General features: G+C 38.4%; 1 protein-coding gene across 1 annotated transcript; it reads left to right on the top strand.

Annotated features, from left to right (window-relative positions):
• Positions 1 to 13,947: 13,947 nt before the first annotated feature.
• Positions 13,948 to 20,156, top strand: ip6k2a (inositol hexakisphosphate kinase 2a). The gene is made up of 5 exons (XM_027146646.2): positions 13,948 to 14,546; positions 16,387 to 16,600; positions 17,521 to 17,693; positions 17,923 to 18,098; positions 18,712 to 20,156. The coding sequence occupies exons 1-5, from the start codon at positions 14,336 to 14,338 to the stop codon at positions 19,306 to 19,308; spliced, it is 1,371 nt and encodes a 456-aa protein (XP_027002447.2). The 5' UTR covers positions 13,948 to 14,335; the 3' UTR covers positions 19,309 to 20,156.
• Positions 20,157 to 23,171: the final 3,015 nt, after the last annotated feature.

Here is a 23,171-nt window from a genome sequence, read left to right as displayed (position 1 = left end):
GAAATATTTAACTATAGTAGGACACATGTCAAAGTTAATACACACAATTGTGTGTGTGTGTGTGTGTGTGTGTGTGTGTGTGTGTGTGTGTGTGTGTGTGTGTGTGTGTGTGTGTGTGTGTGTGTGTGTGTGTGTGTGTCCGTCCTTATTTCCATCCAGGGATCCAGAGTTGGAAAAGGTATGACTCTGTACTGACGCAGCACCAAGTCTCAGGTGTGTCTTGGCCAATGAGAATTGTTCATCACCCTATTTAATCCAATCTGCCATAGCTCATATCACCTTGACACTCTCCCAGTATCCCTCAGCTTCACTGGCACTCATCCAGTCCTAACCAAGAGAAAAAGACAGTACACAAAATGGTTATATCACAAAGCTGTAAGTGTTTGTATGTAAACATAAATCATATCTGAAAGAAAGATTTTTGCGTGTGTACAGAATATGTGTAGGAAACAAAACTGTATAAAATAACAACAGTTATGTAGGGAGATTATGAAAAAGCATATAGGTCTGGCTACAAGTTTGAGCATGCCGAAAAAACAAATGGAGGAGCAATAATGAAGATAGAGAGGTGCAAACAGAGAAAGAGAGAGTGAGAAAAGGAGATGGGTGCAGCTTCATCTATTGAGAGGATGAAAAAAGAGTGGTCTCTGTTTGGCTGCAGTTGTATACACATGTGTCCTTACATGCACTCATTTACACATTACAGCTATGCTTTATGTGACATACAGGAAAAACTGCTCCACTGCTCACATAATCTGAAGGTAAAACACACACACAAGGCCCCTGTAATGACTCATTTAAAGGTTAAATATATGCACAGGATATTACAATGACAGTTTCAACCACAGGAAGTGCTCACACTTTTTGTAGTGAACTCTTACAGCTTCTGGTATAAGTGTTCACCCCTTCATGTTTTTGTTGTGTTACAAACAGGAACATTTGGTTTATATGTGATGAATTTACTTAAAATAACCCATATTATTGAACTGGATGGTCAATATCATTTGCAAAATGATTTCTAAATACTAAACATAAAAGTCACAATTGCAGAAGTATTCATCCATGTTGCTGTGAAATCAAAATGAGTTCTGATGCAACCAATCGGTAATAAATAGGTAATACATAGGTGAATAGAGTCAACCAGCAATTAAAGTGTCAAATGATCTTAGAATAAATAAACCTGTTTCTGGAAATCCCAAGAGTTTGTTAGAGATAACAAATCAGCCTGAATACCAGGTAGCTATCAAAACATGTTCAGGACAAAATTCTCAAAAAGCATCAATCTGATTTTGGTTATTAAAAAGATCCTTTTGATGAAACTGTGAACATTCTACAAAGCAACATTAAATCCATTAACTTGGAAAACTGCTGCTCCACAGTTTTGCATAGATTAAGCCATAATATTCAAATGTCCAGGCAACTCATTGGAGAAGTAACAAAGAGGCCAATGATAACACTGAGAGAGCTGGAGAGGTTCAAAGGGGTAAGTAGTAATACAAGGCACAGTACAGTATGTCAGGTTCTTTGTAAAGTATTTCCACACAACAACAACCCTATTACACACTAATAAAATATGCACAAACAAACAACCTCAGATGCCCACACAAAGGAATAGCCTGTGAACCTTACACTTCTACGCCTAAGCTGATTACATAAGCGATAAACACAAAAAAGTGTGGGTATCGTTTGACATAAACCATCTCTGACACACACTTCACAAACACAGGTAAGCTTTAGTAGCATCTGTATTACATCCCAAGACATAGACACTAACAACTGATGTAGTGATATAAAGTTCTTAAACAAAGTTATACAAGGAAAAAGTACTAACACACTACAAAATGTGTGAAATATTCTGCTGTTAAAATTATTTATAAGAGTTGAGATGGTGACTATTTGAAGCAGGGCTTTATTTAATCACAGTGTGGAATGTCAAGGAATATGCACAAACTAATGACAGTAATAGTTTTCACTGTAGTACAAGTACAGCTGAGCCACAACTTTCCACACTGGCACTGAAACCTGCACATTTTATCAGGACTACAGTGCTACCTAGATATGATGAAATCCTAAAAAAATATGAAACACTGCATTGTATTACAGGTATAATATTCCTTTAGACCATGACTGAATTCTTCATGATGCAACTTTGCTTTTGTGACAGGTTTGCTAGCCAAAATAGAAGTGTTGTAGCTATACAGCTCATTTCGAGACCAGAAGAATATACAGTATATGAATAGAGGATAATGTAGGATTTTTATTTTTATGTAGGATTTTTATTTATTTTATTACTTCTGTATTTCTTTTTAACAATAATTCAACAGCATGTTTTCAGGTCTTGCATTGAGCATACAGCAAAATAAACGCACAGGATACAAGCAACACATATCAATGCATTTTAAGAAGTTAAAAAATACTCATTATTAAACTGGTTTTTTAAAACATCCTGAATTGTCTGACAATCATTCATGGGCATTCAGTAGTTCCTGATTCCAACTTTGAGAACTATGTGTATAAACACCATCACTCTCTCTTACACACACACACACACACACACACACACACACACACACACACACACAGAGAGAGAGAGAGAGAGAGAGAGAGAGAGAGAGAGAGAGAGAGAGAGAGAGAGAGAGAGAGAGAGAGAGAGAGAGAGAGAGAGAGAGAGAGAGAAGATTGCAGTTTGAAATCTAGCCCTAGTGCATTTTTGAGCTCCAGAAATGGCCTTTGTACGGTTACCAGTCCGTTAGTCTTCATGTTCAGTCTTTCTTACCCTGTACCTGGATCAAAATTTACCCAAGTCAGAATTGAATTAAAAATGGTAGTGCGTTACCCTTGCACTACTTGATAGTGTTTTTTAAAGTGTCATGAGTCAGTGTCAGCCAGTGTCATGTAAAATCATTTTGAGAATGTTAAATCAGGTCAGTGTTTTTCATGCTTCATGTGAAATCAAACATGAAATAGTAGAAAATACACAAAAAAAACCCCTCACTGAGTCAGAAAGCATAACGTTTTTGGCAATGTGTACAGTGTTGATAGTGAACAGTAAATGATACAATACACTCAGACCTGCAGGTTTGCATACACAAAAACACACACCACAGGATCAAATATCTCAGGTAAGTTGACAAATTCCAGACCTGTTGTACAGCAACTGCTCATTTGGCCTATTTCATTATGATCACATTTCTGTTAAAGCCAGGCTCGCATTGCACTTCGTCTGCTCCTGAGTCCTTAGAGTGATATCTCTTTCTCTCAGCACATGAGGCCATGCCACAACATTCCTTTCTCTGAACACTGTCTCAGTCTCTCTGGCATAGCTTCTGTGAATACTCTCTGGGTGAAAAGTCATCTTGGTCTGTATATTTTGGCCTTTATTCATTTGTTTCATTAATGACACACTTGCTATGTGTTCGTGTGACTGGATGACTGGGTGTGTAGTGGTAAAAAGAATTGAGGATAAGTCTTTCTTTAATTCCTGAGTTTGACAAAAATGGGAGCTGATACAATCAGTACAACAAAGCTAACACCAAGATGAAAACGTAGATGGTTAGCATTTATTTTAAGGCAACAAGAAACGTAAACTATATTCATGATTTTTGTATTGCTTTAAGCTGTTGCATCATTACATTTTGTCATAAATGTTTTTTCTATAGCTATTATATAATTTATCAAAATGATTGTAATTCATTATTTTTAATTCCAATCATTTAGAAAAATTAATTCCAATTTAATTATAGGTTATAATTCATTAATCATTTAAAATAAGGGAAGCTGTTTAGTAATACAACATTCCTCACACATACACATGACTTACATACTCAAAAACTCACACATAGATCGGTGTGTATAGATGCTCACACACTGACTGACTGATATTTTGATTCTGATAAGGATATTCACACACCATTGATTGTACAGAGTACATGTCTACGAATACAAAAGTAGAATGTATTGAAATCATTCTCACAGCTGGATCGAGAAGCTGTTGCAAAAGGACTTTAACATAAAGCATGGCGAGCACATTACACACAGCATTGCTGCCAGACTGGGAGCCAAAAGTTGGGAAAGACAACTCTGTGTGTGTTTACAAAGAAATGGCAATCACGTAGAGGGGATTTTGTGAATAGGGTTACAATTTGCTAATGCATGGAGATGTTTGGGTCACAATGTATTACAGTGTTGAAATGCAGACCTTTTACCAGTTTTAACACTGATGGGCGTTTGGTGCAGCACACTGCAGTTTTTCAGACAAAAAACATACAGCTATAAGAGGCAGTAAATGATCAATTTAGGTTTATAATTTTAGGATGTGATTAGCTAACAAAATGTCAATGTAACATTCATTGGTGCATTTGTGGCATCATTCAGTCTAAAACTATTGGGTCCACCTTGATGTTTTTTTATTCCAGGAATTCTGAGCAACCTAAATGAGATGCCAGGCTCACACACTTACACACACTCAAATAGAGATTGCATTGATCCAGTTAGTACTTACATGTTTTGGGAGATGGGAGGAAACTGGAAAGTCTGGTTGAAATCCATGTGAAAAAGGAAAGAACGTGCAAAACTCTACACAGACAGTAACCTGGGTTTAGGATTAAACCAGGAGCCATGATGCAGCAATTCAACCCACTGTGCTATTACATTATACATTGTTATTTCACATCTATTTATCTGGTGTCAATACAATTGAAAATAAATATAAATTATTGTATTATTATATTGTATTATATTGTATTATTGAACAGAAACCTGCTTGTTGAGATGACTCTGTATGCCACAATTTAGTGTCGACATGCACTTAATCACCACAAAGGCTAATACATGACTCTTTCATTAATATTCACATAGAAGGCATATCGTTGACATTTCCATTTCAATTTGGGTAATTGTGTGTTTAGTGCACATCAGCCTATTCAAACAACAAGACTTATTGACAAAAGATTCTATTTGAGCATACACCTCAGTAAACCCAAGCCATTGTTCTGTTTGTTTATAGCATGACTGTATGTTAAACAACCTGCCGCCAGTAAAAAAAAAAGGTCTGTAAAGTATGCAGCTATGTACAGAGGAATGACGTGCTTGCAGGGGCGTGCAGTTGTGTGAGACTCATATGACTAAAATGGGAAGAAAGAAAATATATTGATAAGATCCTTTTCTCTACGATCCAAAGTATGAGCTGCATAATTTAAGGCCCACTCTCACAGAAGCTCACGCTCCCACTCACTATGCTGAGATGAATACGCTCCTCAGGCAAAGAATTCCTCAGGCAGCCTTCCTGAGACAACCTTCTGTGTGTGGCTGCTCGATGGTGAAACAATAAGCCTCAGAAAGGAGTGTACTCAGAGCCGTCCACTGGCCCCTTACCCAGAACAAGTTCTGTTCAACATGTTCTTGGAAATGAGGCAAGGAGATCTGAGTGGGCTGACAGGCTGTAGGACTGGTTTTTAGTTAGAAGCTGGCAATTGGAGCTCGCATGTTACACTCTACTCTGAAGTTGTATATACTTCTACTGCCAAAATTCCTATAAATCAGCATTTGAAATTAAGTAAGTATTTAATTTATACAGTATTACATAAATTGTAATTATGTTGGCTTGTAGAAGCCAACATTCTGTTTTGCTTATTCTTCTTAGACAAAAATGTATTAATTGCTTCTCCTCCTAGTTCTTTTGAGGCACATACACCAAAATCAGATATGTTGTAGACCTATTTTTCCACAACATTGACAAATGACATATCAAAACACTCAGAAGAATGAGGTGAACTTCATCATGGGTATTCAGAGGTCATCACATACAGCCTGCCCCCAAAATAAAAAAATACCACAAAATGGACATGTGACATATCAAAATACTTTGGGAATATTTGCTCCGACAAGCCAACATCAAAGTTTGTCATGACGAACTTTACAAATCTAGTTGAGAATTATTATTCATATATACACAAGTGTATCACGATATTAGTGTTTTACTTATAAAGGTATTGATTTTTTATTTCTCTATTTCTTCATATTTTTATTTAATTTATTTACTCACAGTAATGTTTATTGTTGCTGATACCTAACAGGACTTTACATTGTATGGTATATTTTACATAAGGGTTCATCAGTAACAATCAGTAAAAGCAGTTGTCTCACTTTGCCAATTTGTCAATTTTCTGTCAATTTTGTCACTTTGCCAATAATGTTGCCTGTCAAATCAGAAATCTCATACACTAGTACTAAATTCACTAACTGTACTTTTACTATCATATACATTGTTATTTTTTTATACATTCTTTAATATTTCATCAACTTCTTTACCCTGGTCAGGGTCATCTTGCTTAGGGTCATCTTTGAGCCATGTGAGCAGCTTGGAGGGAACAGGGGAGGGTGGAATCTCAGCCAGGTTACACCTTGGATTAGACACCAGGTCAGTGCACACTACATTTATACACTCATTCACAGCATAGGGCAATTTAAAGTCGACACTAGATGCATAACCTGCATGTTATAGAAGGATCTAACAGACACAGACACAGACACAGACACAGACACAGACACAGACACAGACACACACACACACACACACACACACACACACACACACACACACACACACACACACACACAGACACACGCACACACGCACGCATGCACGCACACACGCGCGCACACACACACACACACACACACACACACACACACACACACACACACACACACACACACACACACACACACAGACTTTATCAGAAAAGCCTAAGAGAATGACAGCGTGTCTCCTGTGTGTGTCTGTATGTGTCAGGCGATAACTAGACTTACCTTCTGAAGATTAACACTTCAACAAGTCTCCTATATTGAAAGCTCTCTCTCTCTCTCTCTCTCTCTCTCTCTCTCTTTCTTACTCACTCACACACACACACACACACACACACACACACACACACACACACACTTCCAACATGTTTTTCAGCAATATAATGGATGATGGAAACTCCAGACCTAAGTGTGACCTCACTCTGTCTCTCTCTCTCTCTCTCTCTCTCTCTCTCTCTCTCTCTCTCACACACACACACACACACACACACACACACACATACACACACACTCTCTCTCTCTTCGCTCTCACATACACACACACACACACACACACACACACACACACACACACACACAGCATGCGCTCCTCAGATGAATGGTGTGCTCAACTCAGCAGTATGTGGTATGATGTGAAAGGAACAGACAGGATATTTTAGAGAAGAACCAGACATTTTCCAGAATAGCCGTAACAAATACACCCCTCACTTCTTCTCACTCTTTGTCTTTTATTTTTTAAAAGTTCACAATCATCAGTAACCCATCCTGTCCAAATTATAGCCATTCCTAACCTGAATTACCAACATAACCTGTCTGGGTATTAAAGCTAATTAAATGTTTATTTAATTAACTTATCGGCTTATAAAAAGGGATATTGTAGGTCACATGTGTTGGCACTTGTGTGACATGTGTGGGGTATTATGATGGAGTGTGTTTATAATTTGGGTGTTGGTGTAGGTATTGCATACTTCAGGTGATGGAATGCTTTTTCACTGTTTGAGCTGTATTAATAGTTATATCAGTGTAAGTTCCTCAAAAGAATAGCAAGAAAAGATATCCTGCCTTTCAGCATCTCAGAGCTGAAATACACAACAGGCCATTACACTATTTACAGGCAACAGAAAATTTATAACACTGAAAGACAGTAATAATAAATTATAGATATGTAATTCTCACTGTGCCGTATCTGAAGTGTTGCCTCATGATGTGTTACTGAAAGTTCATCTACACAAACTCCTAATTAATACATTTCATCAAGCAGAGATTTTGGTTTGGACTTCAATCATGCCCTAGCTTTGCCTACAGTATATTCTGGAATGGCACCCACATGAGTAAATGCTAACAGCTAAAACACAGCATGAAATCTAAGATACACACTGCAAGATACACACTGAAAGATACAATGTGTTGTAGCTGTTTGCAAACACTACTATTATTTGTAACTTATTTGTAACATGGATTTCTTGGTCATGAATGATCACATGGTCATTGCTTAACACTGTCATTTGGATGTGGTAGCCTAGTTGTTAAGATGTTGGGCTACCAATTGGAGGGTTGAGAGTTCAATTCCTACATCCACCAAACTGCTGGGCACTGCTGGGCACCTGAGCAACGCCCTTAACCCTCAATTGCTCAGTTGTATAAAAATGAGATAAAAATGTAAGTTGCTCTGGATAAGGGCATCTGCTAAATGCTGTAAATGTAAAGGTATAGCTTAGCTTGATGAAATTGCATCACAGGCTATGAAAAAATATTTCTATGTCAATTTCTAAGAAGGAGATAAATATTGGGTTTACCGATGTTGTCATTGTGTATGTTTTTTTTTTTTTTGACAATTCCACTGATCATAAAATTTTGTGCAATAGTTCAATACTGAAGTTTATTAGTAATTCACAGTGTTGATAAATTGATAAATTAAACAGATTGTAAACTTGTGGTTTATCTACAAATGCCCATGCCTATGTATGAGCCTTTCTGTGTGACTGACATGCCAGGTATGATGTATTATTAGGCTGAATGCCTGACTGTAGGTGATATTCTTAGTGCCGGTATTACTTAGTAATCTGATGGGGATTTGTTCTGAGCTGACTGATCAGGCAGTTAAGAGTATTTTCCACCATGACTGCCCAACTGGGACTGGGTTTTAGGAACATTTGGTCATAGGATGGCATGCTTATTTAACAAGTATCAATATATTATATTTAGAATATGATCTCACTGGCTGTAGCTTTAAATGTCTGTGTGTATTTGAACATCATATGCCTAAATGTGCATGTTTTACACAAACTTACAAATAAAATGGCATTTGTACATTTTAGGGTTTCACAAGTTGCAGATATTATCTGGGTGCTTCTTCTTTCTTCCTTTCTTTTTAATTATGTCTTATTGAGTTATTTGTTGTGCTGATGGCTTCTGTGGCCCTTTGGCCAAACTTACCCGCTGATGATGACCTTAAAAGCAGGAATGCAAATTCCAAACTATTTACCATTGGCACACCTAACAAAGTGAGTTGAACATGTAACAGCTGTCATACATTTTTGCACGTAAACCCCTCCATACATGTCAAACATGTATTGTACCATGCATAGAATATACATAAGTCATGCATGCCCAAGTCTACCACATATCCAAATATATTTTGGTGCATGCGGCTCGAAAGCCCTAGGAGGAGTAGCAATTAATACATTTGTGTTTAAGAAGAATAAGCAAAACAGAATGTCGGCTTCTACAAGCCAACATAATATTAGAAAAAGAAAAGAAAAAACTATTGGTGCAAAACTCCATGTAAAAAGAGAAAATATGCACTTCAGTCTCAAAACACACACACACAAACACAGGTGAAGTAAACAACATTCATTATCTTGTTACAGTGACACCTTCATGGTGTGGGATATATTAGGCAGCAAGTAATCAGTAAGGATCTGGGTCACTTTGATGACTGGGTCAGAGCATCCTGTAAAAAGCAGGACTTGTGCCTGTTATGTAGTGGTTAGTACCAGACACACAGTAAACTGCCAAAGGGATCATGGGTGTCCAAAACTCACTGATGTGTGAGGGAAGTGAGGGCTAGACCATCTGGTCTGATCCCACAGAAGGTCTACTGTAGCACAAGTTGCTGTAAAAGTTTATGCTGAGTTTACCTTAAGAAGAGATGGGCTACAGGATACATTATAGGCAGAACACAAGCCAGTGACCTGATTATGGCATGGATATTTGTACGCGAAGAGCTGTATATATATATATATATATATATATATATATATATATATATATATATATATATATATATATATATATATATATATACACACACACACACATACTGTATACATATATATATGATATCTCACAGAAGTGAGTACACCCCTCACATTTTTGTAAATATATTATCATATTTTTTTATGTGACAACACTGAAGGAATGACACTTTGCTACAGTGTAAAGTGAGTGTACAGCTTGTATAACAGCGTTATGTAACTGCTGACCACAAAAGTGAGTACACCCCTAAGTAAAAATGTCCAAATTGGGCCCAAAGTGTCAATATTTTGTCTGGCCATGGTTATTTTCCAGCACTGCCTTAATTCTCTTGGGCATGGAGTTCACCAGAGGGTCACAAGTTGCCACTGGAGTCCTCTTCCACTCCTCTATGATGACATCACAGAGCTGGAGGAGGTTAGAGACCTTGGGTTTAGATCTAGAGACATGCTTGGCCAGTCCATCACCTTTACTCTCAGCTTCTTTAGCAAGGCAGTGGTCGTCTTGGAGGTGTGTTTGGTCAGAGGTCGTTATCATGTTGGAATACTGCTCTGATCATGCTCTGCTTCAGTATGTCACAGTACATGTTGGCATTCATGGTTCCCTCAAAGAACTGTAGCTCCCCAGTGCTGGCAGCACTCATGCAGCCCAAGATCATGACACTCCCACCAACATGCTTGACTGGAGGCAAGACACAATTGTCTTTGTACTCCTCACCTGGTTGCCACCACACACACTTGACACCATCTGAACCAAATATGTTTATCTAGGTTTCATCAGACCACAGGACATGGTTCAAGTAATCCATGTCCTTAGTCTGCTTGTCTTCAGCAAACTGTTTGCGCGCTTCCTTCTGGGAAGACAGCCATGTAGACCAATTTAATGCAGTGTGCGTCATATGCTCTTAGCGCTGACAGGCTTCAAACTCTGCAGCAATGCTGTCAGCATTCATATGTTTTTTCCCAAACACAACCTCTGGATATGAAGCTGACCATGTGCAACCTCTTTGGTCAACCATGGCAAGGCCTGTTCTGATTGGAACCTGTCCTGTTAAACCACAGTATGGTCTTGGTCACTTTGCTGCAGCTCAGTTTCAGGGTCTTGGCAATCTATTTATCGCATATGCCATCTTTATGTAGAGCAACAATTCTTTTTTTTTTTCAGATCCTCAGAGAGTTCTTTGCCATTAGGTGCCATGTTGAAATTCCAGTGACCAGTATGAGAGAGTTAGAGAGATAACACTAAATTTAACATACCTACTCGCCATTCACACCTGAGACCTTGTAACACTAAGTCACATGACACTGGGGCCAGAAAATGGCTAATTGGGCCCAATTTGGACATTTTTACTTAGGGATGTACTAACTTTTGTGGCCAGAGGTTTAGACATTAATGGCTGTGTGTTGAGTTATTTTGAGGGGACAGCAAATTTACATCGTTATACAAGCTTTACACTCACTATTTTACATTGTAGCAAAGTGTTATTTCTTCAGTGTTGTCACATGAAAAGATATAATAAAATTTTTAGAAAAATGTGAGGTGTGTACTCACTTCTGTGAAATACTGTATATATTGTAGTAAAGAAGAGGGCTTTCATAGCTTAGTTTTACACACACACACACACACATACACACACACACACACACACACACACACACACACACACACACACACACACACACACACACACACATGCACACGTCATGATAGCCCTCTTCCTTACTCTTGGGAACACTGAGAACCATAAACCCATAAACCATATGGGCATACATCTGTTATCCTCAGTGGACTTCAATCTGTAATCTAGTCTTTACTTCTGGGATGTCATGAACCTCAGTATCACACTCTAAATCACACTCCTTTATATGGGGCTCTTATTGGGTTTCCGGGCCAGTAGTTTTCCTGCTCTGTATGTCTCACTCCATAGCTAGATCACAATGTAGTCAAGTCCAGATTGAATTAAGAGGGTTGAATGCTGCTCTGGCACCTCACAGACTCATTTTATTGTGCTTACCAAAAGCCTGAAAAAACATTCAGACGTCAGGTACATTGAGGCCAATGTGCTCCCCTTCCTTCAGTAAGCAACAACACCTGCTACATTGCTGGTTACAGCCACACCTGGTCTACCTTTCCTAAAAGTGCACATCTTTCTAATTACCAATATTCGTACAACCTATATAACACACCTCACTCAGCAGTTACATGCAAAGGGGTATGCAACTTTAAGAATCTCTCCTTCCCTTTTTTTTCTTCACACTGAATAGCAACCAATTTTGTGATTAGGTCTTCAAATAACAGTTCTGTATCAAGATATAAATATTTTTGTAGTGAACAATCCAATTAAGTTATTGCATTGTTATATCAAAGCTGTGTTCTATTTATATAAAAAGTCAAAAGTGTTATAAACAGCCAGCTCTCAATATGGCAAACGTGATAAAACTAGTGTGTGAAGTTCTGGTAAAACCAAACCAAGCATTTTCAAAAATTCCATTAACAATTTTCCATTAAAAATCAGATGTCCATGGGAGGTTTTGGCTTAGCTGTTCTCTGCTGTGTACAGTAGTACCTCTCTTTCGTGTCCCATAGCCACTGGAGAATTGTAGTGGAGGAATGGAATTAGAGAGATTAAAGTCAAACTGCCTTATTGTAAACTGCCTCAACACACACACACACACACACACACACACACACACACACACACACACACACACACACACACACACATACATACAGTGTGTGTGTATGTATGTATATATATATATATATATATATATATATATATATATATATATATATATATATATATATATATATATATATATATATATATATATATGCCACAGACCCAATTATTTAAAGGAACAGAACCACCATAGGACCATATAGGTGTTATCTGGATGGTGGTTTATTCCTTGCACAATAGTTACACCAACATGGTTGTGACATTATAGTGTGTGTGGTGCTGGTGAGTGTCAGCAGCATTGCTAAGATTTTTTTGAACACCTCATTCTCACTGCTGAGATGAGAATAGCCAAGGGTCAGGTGGCCAGATCCTGACATTAAAGAAAATTTAATGATTTAAACCACATAAAATATAAAAGGTAATTATACACATTGTGCTTTTAAAAAATGGACTGTGATCTCTACCTTTTCAGTTACAACTTCTAGTAATGCTGCTCTGGTTGATAAACCCATATCAACACAACACACATGATTTTGCTGTCATTGTCCAATACTGCCACAGCTGTGCTTAGAATGGTACCCCACCCAAATATGGAGTTCTCTTTCCATTAATAGACAGGGTGGAGGTGGTGTGACCAGTTGTACACGTGCAAAGTGCCTCTACAGACAGATGACTAACTAAAATAAATTAAAAATAAATAAATAAAGTGACTTATTAGCATGTTGATCCACCAAATGCCACCAGAAAATTTTCAAGGTGATTTGGAATAAATTTTACAAGTCTCTGGAAGTGTACTGAATGGAATACTGTTCTGCCAAAATATATTACTTCAATTAGTATTTTAAGCACTTTCTAACACATGGATTTAAAATTTCATTAATGTGTTCAGGTCAGCTGAGATCTGGTGACTGTGAAGCCTATAGGATACGATTCATTTTACTAGTCATCTAATTATTCTCTGACGCAAGTAGGTCTGTATATGGGGACAGAATGTCTTTGTATTTGCAGTACCCTTTCCTTATAAGGGGACAACAGGTGGACTTTTACCACCAGCAGACATGTTTTTTTGTTTTGTTTTTATCTGCTCTGTATCTGTAGGTACCTGATAAAAACAACAAAAAGTGTGTTGTTTTTTTCTTCTAACCCCCTCTTGGCTACACTTTGGCTTGTTTTTTTCTACCTTACATTTAAATGGCCAGTGGTTACACCAGAAACACAGCTGAGTATCTCCCCCCGCACAGTTTCTATACCTCTTTCTCTTCCTCTTCCTTTCCTCCCCCACTCTTCCTCTTTCTACCTCCCTTTGTTTCCTTTCTGCTCTAAGTCGCTTTCCACCCGAGCACTTTGCTGTACTCTGATTGGTCGGTTTGTTCTGGAGGCGGGGCCACTCGTTGCTCAGCTACGTTGTTATTTGTCCAGCGCAGCGCTACGCAGTGTCATACTGACGGCAGTGAGCTTCGTGAGCAGCCAGAATGCGCTTAGAGCGTTCAGTTATAACGTGTTATTAAACAAAAAAGGTTTATGAAAGAGGAAAAGGAAAGAAATAAAAAACAAAGGAGAGAATTTAAAGGCTTCCTAGTTGTGTAAATGGTACAACGGTTAAGAAAGCATTCCGTTTTATTTGGGTCTGTCTTATGTTGCTCCTTCCTGTTTAGACCGACAGCGCGAGACGAACCGACAGACCGACAGACAGCCGCTCGCGCTCCTTTCTCCCTCTGTCTGTCTCTCTCTCTCCGTGTCTCGTCCTTTAATCTCCGGTTGTCGTGTCCACGGGTCTGAACGCGTGACGCGGAGCCTTAATGCCCGCGGAGGATGAGCCCAGCCATCGAGGGGATGGAGCCAGAGCAGCCGATGGCTTTAGGGAAGGGGGTTCTCCTTGAGCCCTTCGTTCACCAGGTGGGAGGCCACTCGTGCGTGCTGCGCTTCGGCGAGCAGACCATCTGCAAGCCGCTAATCCCGCGGGAGCACCAGTTCTACAAGAGCCTCCCGGCGTCCATGCGCAAGTTTACACCGCAGTACCGAGGTAAGCAGTCAGCTGGGGCTAGTTAGCTAGCGAGCTAAGCTATGCTAAGCTAACTAGCATTTAGCCTGTTTCTCTCCGTGTCTTCGTCCTATGTGTAATGTGTATTAACTCCATGTTCATGTACTGAGTACATTCAGTCTCAGACCTGCCCACAGTATTAAATAGTGGTTAACAACTTAATCACTGATCGCATGGTGTAATATATATCTGGGGCACTGAATTCAGACGTCACCATCATTTTCGTGTTTTATCAATCTGTTTTTTTGTTTGTTTTTTTGTTTTGTTTTGATGCTGACTGTGTGCGCAGTGATGGTTGTTTATGTCCTAAAGATGTACAGTAATCGCATCAATGCAGATGGAGTTAAAGGACCATTACCACGTGACGGCGCTGTAGTCAACAACTAAATGCCAACTGGTTTCCTGTTTGACATACAGTACTGTTTTTAAATTTAAAGTGTGTTGTCGACAAGAAAGGTATGGTTTTGAGTCTAAGTTAATTAGCTGAAATACCATTATGACAAACACAATCTCTCTCTAGCCTGTCTGGATGATCATTCAGGCTGAAAGAACCAGAATAAAATGCAGAGGGTTTGGCAAAATGTGCCTTGACTTGTTCAGTCATCACACACTGACACAGATATTTCATGCATATGTCGCACACGATCTGCCTCGAAACTTGACTGTTCCTAATAACAAAGCTTTCGGTCGTTTTCACTTCCTACCTTTCTGTTCTGTTGGTGTACATTTTTATAAACGTTTAGCGCTATAATCCTTTGCTGGAAAGATATCTGCTGACAAATATTTAGAGGTTTTTACTTGTATCTGTGTCTTTTTGGCTTCTTGAGGATTGTGTACCCAAATTTGTCATCGTTTAAACTGTGTTGTACTTCTCTTTTGTGTCTCTCAAGACTTATTTATTGATGCAGTGTTTTCTTTACCATATTTAAACCAGCAAGAGTGAAGCATACAGGACTTAAATTAAAGTACTGGACTGGTTTGAATTAGCGATGCAAGTATTAGAGATGCAAAAAGAGATCAAATTGGCTTTGGTATCACATCCTCTAAAGACTTTATAAAATGATCCCTTTGTTCTGATAATTATGAACAAATTGCACACTTATCATTTTCCTTTTTTTTCTTCTTTGAAGTGTTTTTAATATATGAATGATTGGTATTTCTGCATCTTGTTTGCACAGAAAGATGCAGAATTGAACATTTTATTAAAATAAGCATCATTCTTGTCTCTTGAATGTGATTTTTTTTTTTATGTGTATTTATATATTTTGTTTTTTGTGGCACGGGATTTTTGTGAAATGTACTTGCTCTTTATGGTTGAGCTTGATTTAATAAATCGCTTGGTTTTCAAGTTTTCTGCCTTGTGTCCTTTCTTATGGATTTACTGTAAATTCACCATCATGTGTCAATGCTTTTGGTAAAGAAAATGCATACTTTCTCAGTCAGATGAAACCACATCTATATTGTGGCTTTTATTCCTTTCCCCTCCCCCCACCCAATTCTCTTTGTTCGTGTCTTTTTTCCTCTGTACCGCTGTTTTCTGCACACATCTCTCTCCCGTTCTCTGTGTTGTGGACTTGTCTGATCTCTATCAGGTTAGCCGAGGGCTGTGCAGACGGCTCTGTAACTTTTGTAAAACGCTGGAAAACTTGTAAGCACGTTAAAAAAGAGTGGAGTGGGTAAGATGGATCAAGATTTCCCAGTCTGCCTATTTTTGAGCTGGGAAGTCTGACTATGTTCCAATAAGATGAAGTGTTGCTTTTTTTTTTTTTTTTGTCTTGTTCTTGAAAGTAACTTCTCTGTTATTGCTTCCCACTTTCTGTAGGGGTTGTGTCTGTGAGCTTCGAGGAGGATGAGGAAGGTAATCTGTGTCTCATTGCCTACCCGCTGCACAGCGACCTGGGTGGTCTGGAGAACGTGGACCCCTCGTCTGACCTGGAACCTAAGAACAAGATGAAGTGGTCTAATAAAATGTTGCTGGACAATGAAGGCTACGGCAAGGAAAGGGCCAGACATTCACGCAAGGACAAAGACAAGAGGTGAGGAGTCCTTGAAATCAAAACTCTCATAAAGTAGATCAGAAACTTTTACAATGAACATTTCACACTAGCATGAAATAATAATATATCTCAAGGACAATTGAAGCCATAGTCATGTTTAAGTTCGTCATCTACATGTTGTACAAGTGTAGTGAGTCAGTTTGTCTTTGCTGGTTTGTCTAAAGCCCTGTTTCAGCTGGATTAGTTTTACCTGGGTAGATACTATAATTTGAGATATTACAAATGATTTTAATTCAGCGATACATACAATGATTACTGTAAATGCATGTGTAAATAAAAGTCTGTTATAAATAATTTTAGGAATAACAAATAATTGAAATAAAATAAGTCATGCTAATGTGACAGTGCAGATTTCTGTAGCCTTTTGCTGATGGAGAACGTACAAAAAGTACATGGTGTACATGGGGAGGTGTCCTTGATAATACCTGTCACCCTGCGCAAGCAACACTTTTGTTAAATCTCAGTAATACCGGGTAATTTTCACTACATGTTGTAGTTCCTTCTGATCACACGCTGTGTAGTTGTTGTACTGTACTGTTATACAGTTTGTAAGGATGCTATAACATTTTTGACAAGAGATGATGTGCTGAGGTTATGTGATTAACACATTAGTCAGATGAGTATAAATGCAAAGATTTGCGCAAGCACCAAATGAAGGACTTATTGCAAGGGCTTTATTCTTTGTTGGTATTTTACATCTATTCACATGCTGGTGTGACTAAATTGTCATTATGTGCATTGGAGACATTTTGTAATCTAAACATTTTAGAAGTTATTAATTAGCCAGACATCCTTTTTTTGGTATTTCTTATGTATATGTAAATCTCTCTCTCTCTCTCTCTCTCTCTCTCTCTCTCTCTCTCTCTCTCTCTCTCTCTCTCTCTCACCCCCATGTTCAGTCTGAAGCGTGAGGAGGAGCTGGAGTGGTTCCAGCAAGCTGAGGTGCTCTACTACAGCCTGGAGAGGAGTAACGCTGCTGCACCGCAGCTGAAGCACAACCCCTGGAGCCTCAAGTGCCATCAGCAACACCTGCAAAGGATGAAAGAGAATGCCAAGCACCGCAACCAGTACAGTATCCTCCAATTGCTGTGTAGTGTTGTACTGTATTGTCACTTTGTGTGTGAGGGTTGTTTACACAATCTACATTAAATCTAATCACTGAAAAAGATTTAAACCACATAAAATGTTAAAAAGGTTTTGTGTTGGAAAGTTTGTAAGTCTGTGCAGTTACAAGCTGGTAGTGTTGTAGATATTTTGTTCTTCGAGCCACAGAATTCTTCCTTGACCCAGACCGCTCCCAGAGTTTATCCTACTGGAGAACCTGACATGGCGTCACACAATGCCATGTGTTTTGGATCTGAAGATGGGCACACGGCAACATGGAGACGATGCTTCTGAGGAAAAGAAAGCCATGCAGATCCGCAAATGCCAGCAGAGTACATCGGCCAGCATCGGGGTCCGGCTCTGTGGCATGCAGGTGAGCTTTCACTCAACTGGCAGTGTACGAGTCCACTGTATTGTAGCAGAAAGGCCAGAGAGGTTTTCTGCCTTTTGTTTTATTTGTTCTGATATAAATATTAAATGTTTCTATTTTAATACATAACGTGGCCTACTAGTGAAAATCTACTTTTACTTGAACAATTCTCATTACTGGCAACAGCTTGGGTGAAAATTTGAATCTTTGAAATATTTATATTTACATAGGTTTAGTATTTGGTATGTCCTGTTTTTCTATAATGACTGTGTACATTCGAGCCTCCATGGACTCCACAAATTTGTACAAAACATTTTAGATCATAGCTGTTACCATCTGGACACATGCTTCAATAGAAGAGATTGAGCATGAGGCAAATCTGAGCTTTTCTACAATCAGTTAACATGATTTAATGTGAAAAGAAATTGCTTATATTTAAACATGAACCTAAAATGCAGACTCTTGAATAATAAATATTTGATGAAAAAGATCTCATTTTCAGTGTGGTTCTAGGTTGTTTGTATGCAGTCAGAGCTGCTGATAAGTATAGGGTGTGATTTGAGAAAACGTGACCTGAGCCTGGATAAATTCTAACTTCCACTCTCATTTTCTACAGGTCTACCAGTCCAACTCCGGTCAGCTCATGTTCATGAACAAGTACCATGGACGTAAGCTGACACTGGTTGGTTTTAAGGAGGCTCTGTTCCAGTTTTTCCATGATGGACGGAGGTTGCGGCGTGAGCTTCTCTCCCCTGTGCTCCGGCGCCTGAGAGATATGCAGGCCGCCCTGGAAGCATGTGAGAGCTACCGCTTCTACTCCAGCTCGCTCCTCATAATCTACGATGGAGACCCGCCTTGTTCACGGCGCTCTACGGAGGATCGCCTCTCTGATGAAGAAGGAGAAGAAGAAGAGGAGGAGGAGGAGGAGGAAGAGGAGGAGGAAGAGGAAGAGGAGCAAGGCGCATTTGGGTTTCCTCACAGCACTGGAGGAGCGAGTGGGAGCAGCAATGGTGGTGCTAGCAGTAGTGTTAAAAGCCATAGTGGGAACTCAAGGTCTGTGGTGGACGTTCGAATGATTGATTTCGCCCACACCACGTGCCGGCACTACGGGGAGGACAGTGTAGTGCATGAGGGGCAGGACACAGGATACATCTTTGGCTTACAGAACCTAATAACCATCATCTCCCAGTTAGAGGAACACAGTGCCGATTGAACTTGGAATTTTGCTTGCAATATTGAAACTCAAAAATATACAATGAAACTGCAGATTGTGAGATTGAACCAGTTGGAGTTTGCCAGTGTCAATCTCTGTCAAATACCATTTCTCTTTTTTTGATTCTCACCTTTCTTTCCTGATTTCTTTTTTCTTTCCGTCCAGCACCTATACAGGGGCGTTAATGAAGCTGCAAGATTTAGCAAGTGTTTTTGTGTCTAATTTTAGTGTTCCTTTTTCTTTTTTCCTGTTTATAAACAATTAAAAAGGGGTTTAAAAGTGAGAAGACGGGGGGACATGATATGACAGTGGTTTGTTTACTTGACTTGGTGACTGATAGCTTTCCTCACATCTCCCCCCACACCCCTTCCTCTGTTGTTTTACATCCCTACAATTTAAACCATTTACAGGCAAAGAAACAACAAAAAAGTGTAAATAATAAATAATCTGTGATTCTAGCAATGTCCATTCCAGAAGAATGATGTAGCGCTACAGATTGCACTCGGTTATTTGCTTGTACTTTGTGATGAGAGCAAACGGAATGTGGAGAAAGCTTTTCATCAAGAAATGACCACTCAAAATTTTCCACTATAAAGAGAGGATTATATTTGAGTAAGCAGTAGAGGCACACAGTGACTGTAATAGAGCTTTATTTATTTGATATACTGAATTTCTTATATAAAGTAAAAACGAAAAAAAAAAACAACAAAACAAATGGTGACATGAAAACTACATTCCATGTTATTACTATTATAGTGGTTATAATAATAATAATAGTATTTGACATGTTCAAATACCTGTACTGTCAACAGTATGTTGAAGGAAAAATAAAACAGTTTTTTGTTAAAGGAGCTATTTACTGAGTTTTTCATGAAGTTTTATTATCATGTAGAGTTTTAGAAGCCTTGAGATTATACACAAATGTATATGTCATGAGAAGCACAGTACATAAGTTTGGTTTTGTATTGGTGACATGGGGCTCCTATGTTGCTGTAAAGTATAATTTACACAGCTACATTGATTATAGCAGAAACACTTCACTTTATGAGGGCCAAGGTCATTTAGAATAGGCTCTGCCACTGTAGTTTGGAATAATGAGCATGTTTGCTGTCAATAAGCTATAATGTCTCTAGCCAACCACGGTTTTGTGTGTGTGTGCTCTCATTTATGCGGTGTGTACAATCAGCTGATCAGTGGTTAAGACAGCTCAGAGGAGAATGTCTAGATTGGTCTGAGCTGACATGGTGTCTAAGTTGGTAATAAATGTGCACATATAAGCAATCTTTACAGTGCTGAGCAGAAATTGTTCAAAAATTTTCAAAACTCACAACACATCAAAACATAACTTATGATATGATAGATTAATAGTCGCTGGTGTTCAATTGTCAATCTTTTGTATCTTTAGTGTGTTTTCACCTGAAATCATGAAGTGTACCTTTACTACAAAAGCTAACTATACAATGTATAGAATTAACTATTGGCTTAACTATTACCTTTACTACAAAAGCTAACTATACGATAACTAGAATTAACTATTGGCTAAATAGATATTTTAGAAAATGTTAGATTATATTTCTGCCATAAATTAGTATGTTAACTATTTTCACTGCAGCTGCTGACAGAACTGTAATGAAGGATTCATGAAGCCGGCAGGTGATCAGCCTGGAGAGTATGCAAATATGGTTTGCTTCATTACAGCCTGGATCCTGTCATTTCAAATCCCAGCCTTCACAATCCCTGATTAATAAGCTGTAGAAACCGGTGTCTGTTTTCTAATTGCAGTCTGGTAAAGGTCTTCAGAAGCAGCCATGGATTAAACTAGAAGAGGCTTTTTGTTTAAAAATGAAGCACATAATGTCTGAGTACATTGGAAAAGCACATTTCTGGTAAAATGGTGGTCAAAAGGGTAACCATTAAAACATAAGGAAGATGTCTCATGACCTTTGAGTTTCCTATGAGCAATTCAACAAAAAGGGAAATGAGACAAAATGGTAGGCACTAATTTACCCACCAGAGCAAAAGCATCTGTCAGTTATTATTGGCCTACTAATAACAGGGTTTATAATGTGCACACAGATCTGTACTCTAGAGCACCAGATAAATCTTCGTACTGTACAAACATTAATGTCTAGAATAAACATTAAATCTCACATTTATCCTTCATTTTATTTTTTTGTTATTACTGAGCTCATTTCGAGTGTGCCAAGTAAGGAAAACCCTTGTGCTGTAGCCCAGCTGCTACAGAAAGCTTAAGCATTGTGTATCACTAACTCACACAGCTTATGTGATTTAGGATGAGATTTGGCAGACAGAAGGTTTCATAATATGCATTTGAATTAGAGACTGGGCTCAATTCTGTGTGATGCTGGTGTCCTGCGTCCTTTAGCTGATATAATCATGTTTGAAGAGGGCCAGTGGGCCATCATAGAATGCAGTCTTTGGATGATCCCATTCTGAGTTTGCTTTCTGTATGCTTGTCTATGCCTTCATGCAAACATGCGTGCAAGTGTGTGTGTTTACACAGTGTGTTTGCCCGGTCTCAGGTTTCTGTGAAAAGCTGACCTGTTTCATAATTGTGAGTCAGTTACCATGGCAACTGAGCAGAGCTGTAGTTTGCACCTCTCTGATTCTTCGACTCATGCCTTTGCTAAAGTTTTAGGCATCCAAATTTTTGTAATGCAAATCGAATCATGTGTTTATTTTATGGCTCCTGCATTATTGGGTAATGGAAAACAAACAAAAACAAAAAAAAAATGTTTGTTATAGAAAAATACAGGAGCAAGTGTAACAGTCAAAGTCTCCAGAAGTACTGCGGCAGATTCTCAAAGATGCTAAAGGAAAAGTCTTGTCACATGAAATGTTGACTTCATTCTTTTTATTGTTCATTGCTCATGATTGTTTACTGTTCTATGTAGTAGACTTTTGTGCAGAAAATTCAAGGCATCTTTGATTTACACCATTTTTTAACATGTGCACTTTACATGCAAAGGTGTTAATCGGCATGAAATACATTATATGTAAAAGTCTTAGAACAGATAGAAATAAAATAGACTTCTATAACAATCACCAGGGTCTAAGCAATAAAAGCCAGGTTCATGGAGCCTAACTGTGATTCATTCAACGTGTAAAACTCACAGCCATTGTTTTTTTTCCCAGAATAGATCACAGTGTAGACACATTGTGTTACTCATCCACTTTGTCACATTGTACTTTGTAGGCCGAGCATTCAAACACACCCACAGTCCCACATTCATGTTTCCTCCTTGTTTCAGGTCTGTATGTAAAGAGGCTGAGAAGAAAGTGTAGAAGTGAAGGACAATCAGGAGAAGAATTTGTGAGGGAGTGAGACAAAAAGATATACACAAACACAATGAAACAACTGGATAGCTGTTTTATTGAAGCTTTTGTATTGGCTATGTACATACTTTGTGTTAATGAATTATAAAATATAGAATTGTGTGGACAATTAATCAATCAATCAGCCACCCAACTAACCAAACAACCAATTCTTAATCATATAAAACAGGACATTTTGACTTTTCAAGTGTTTTTATGATTTTAATCTTCATTCTGAACAACGCTGTACTTCAGATATTTTCTATTTTTCACATATTCTGTATTTCTTCTTGCAAACACCTTACCAAGAAGCAAGAATAAAGTCAAATAATGATATTAAAAGGTGAAGCTGGCCAACCCCAGACCATTTTCCTTGTTTCTAACAAGCCACTCCATGGTAACTTTGGCGTTATGCATGGAGTCATTGTACTGTTGGAATATAAATTTTCTATTTTCATTTTTTGCTTATTTCCCTGAATATCTTTTACTTGGCTTCATCCTTAGACCCTTGACAAGTCCCTACAGAT

Source organism: Tachysurus fulvidraco, chromosome 5 (assembly GCF_022655615.1).
Source record: "Tachysurus fulvidraco isolate hzauxx_2018 chromosome 5, HZAU_PFXX_2.0, whole genome shotgun sequence".
Taxonomy (NCBI): Eukaryota; Metazoa; Chordata; class Actinopteri; order Siluriformes; family Bagridae; genus Tachysurus; species Tachysurus fulvidraco.
The sequence above is the reverse complement of the archived record's forward strand: the minus strand, read 5'-3'. Positions and strand labels throughout refer to the sequence as shown.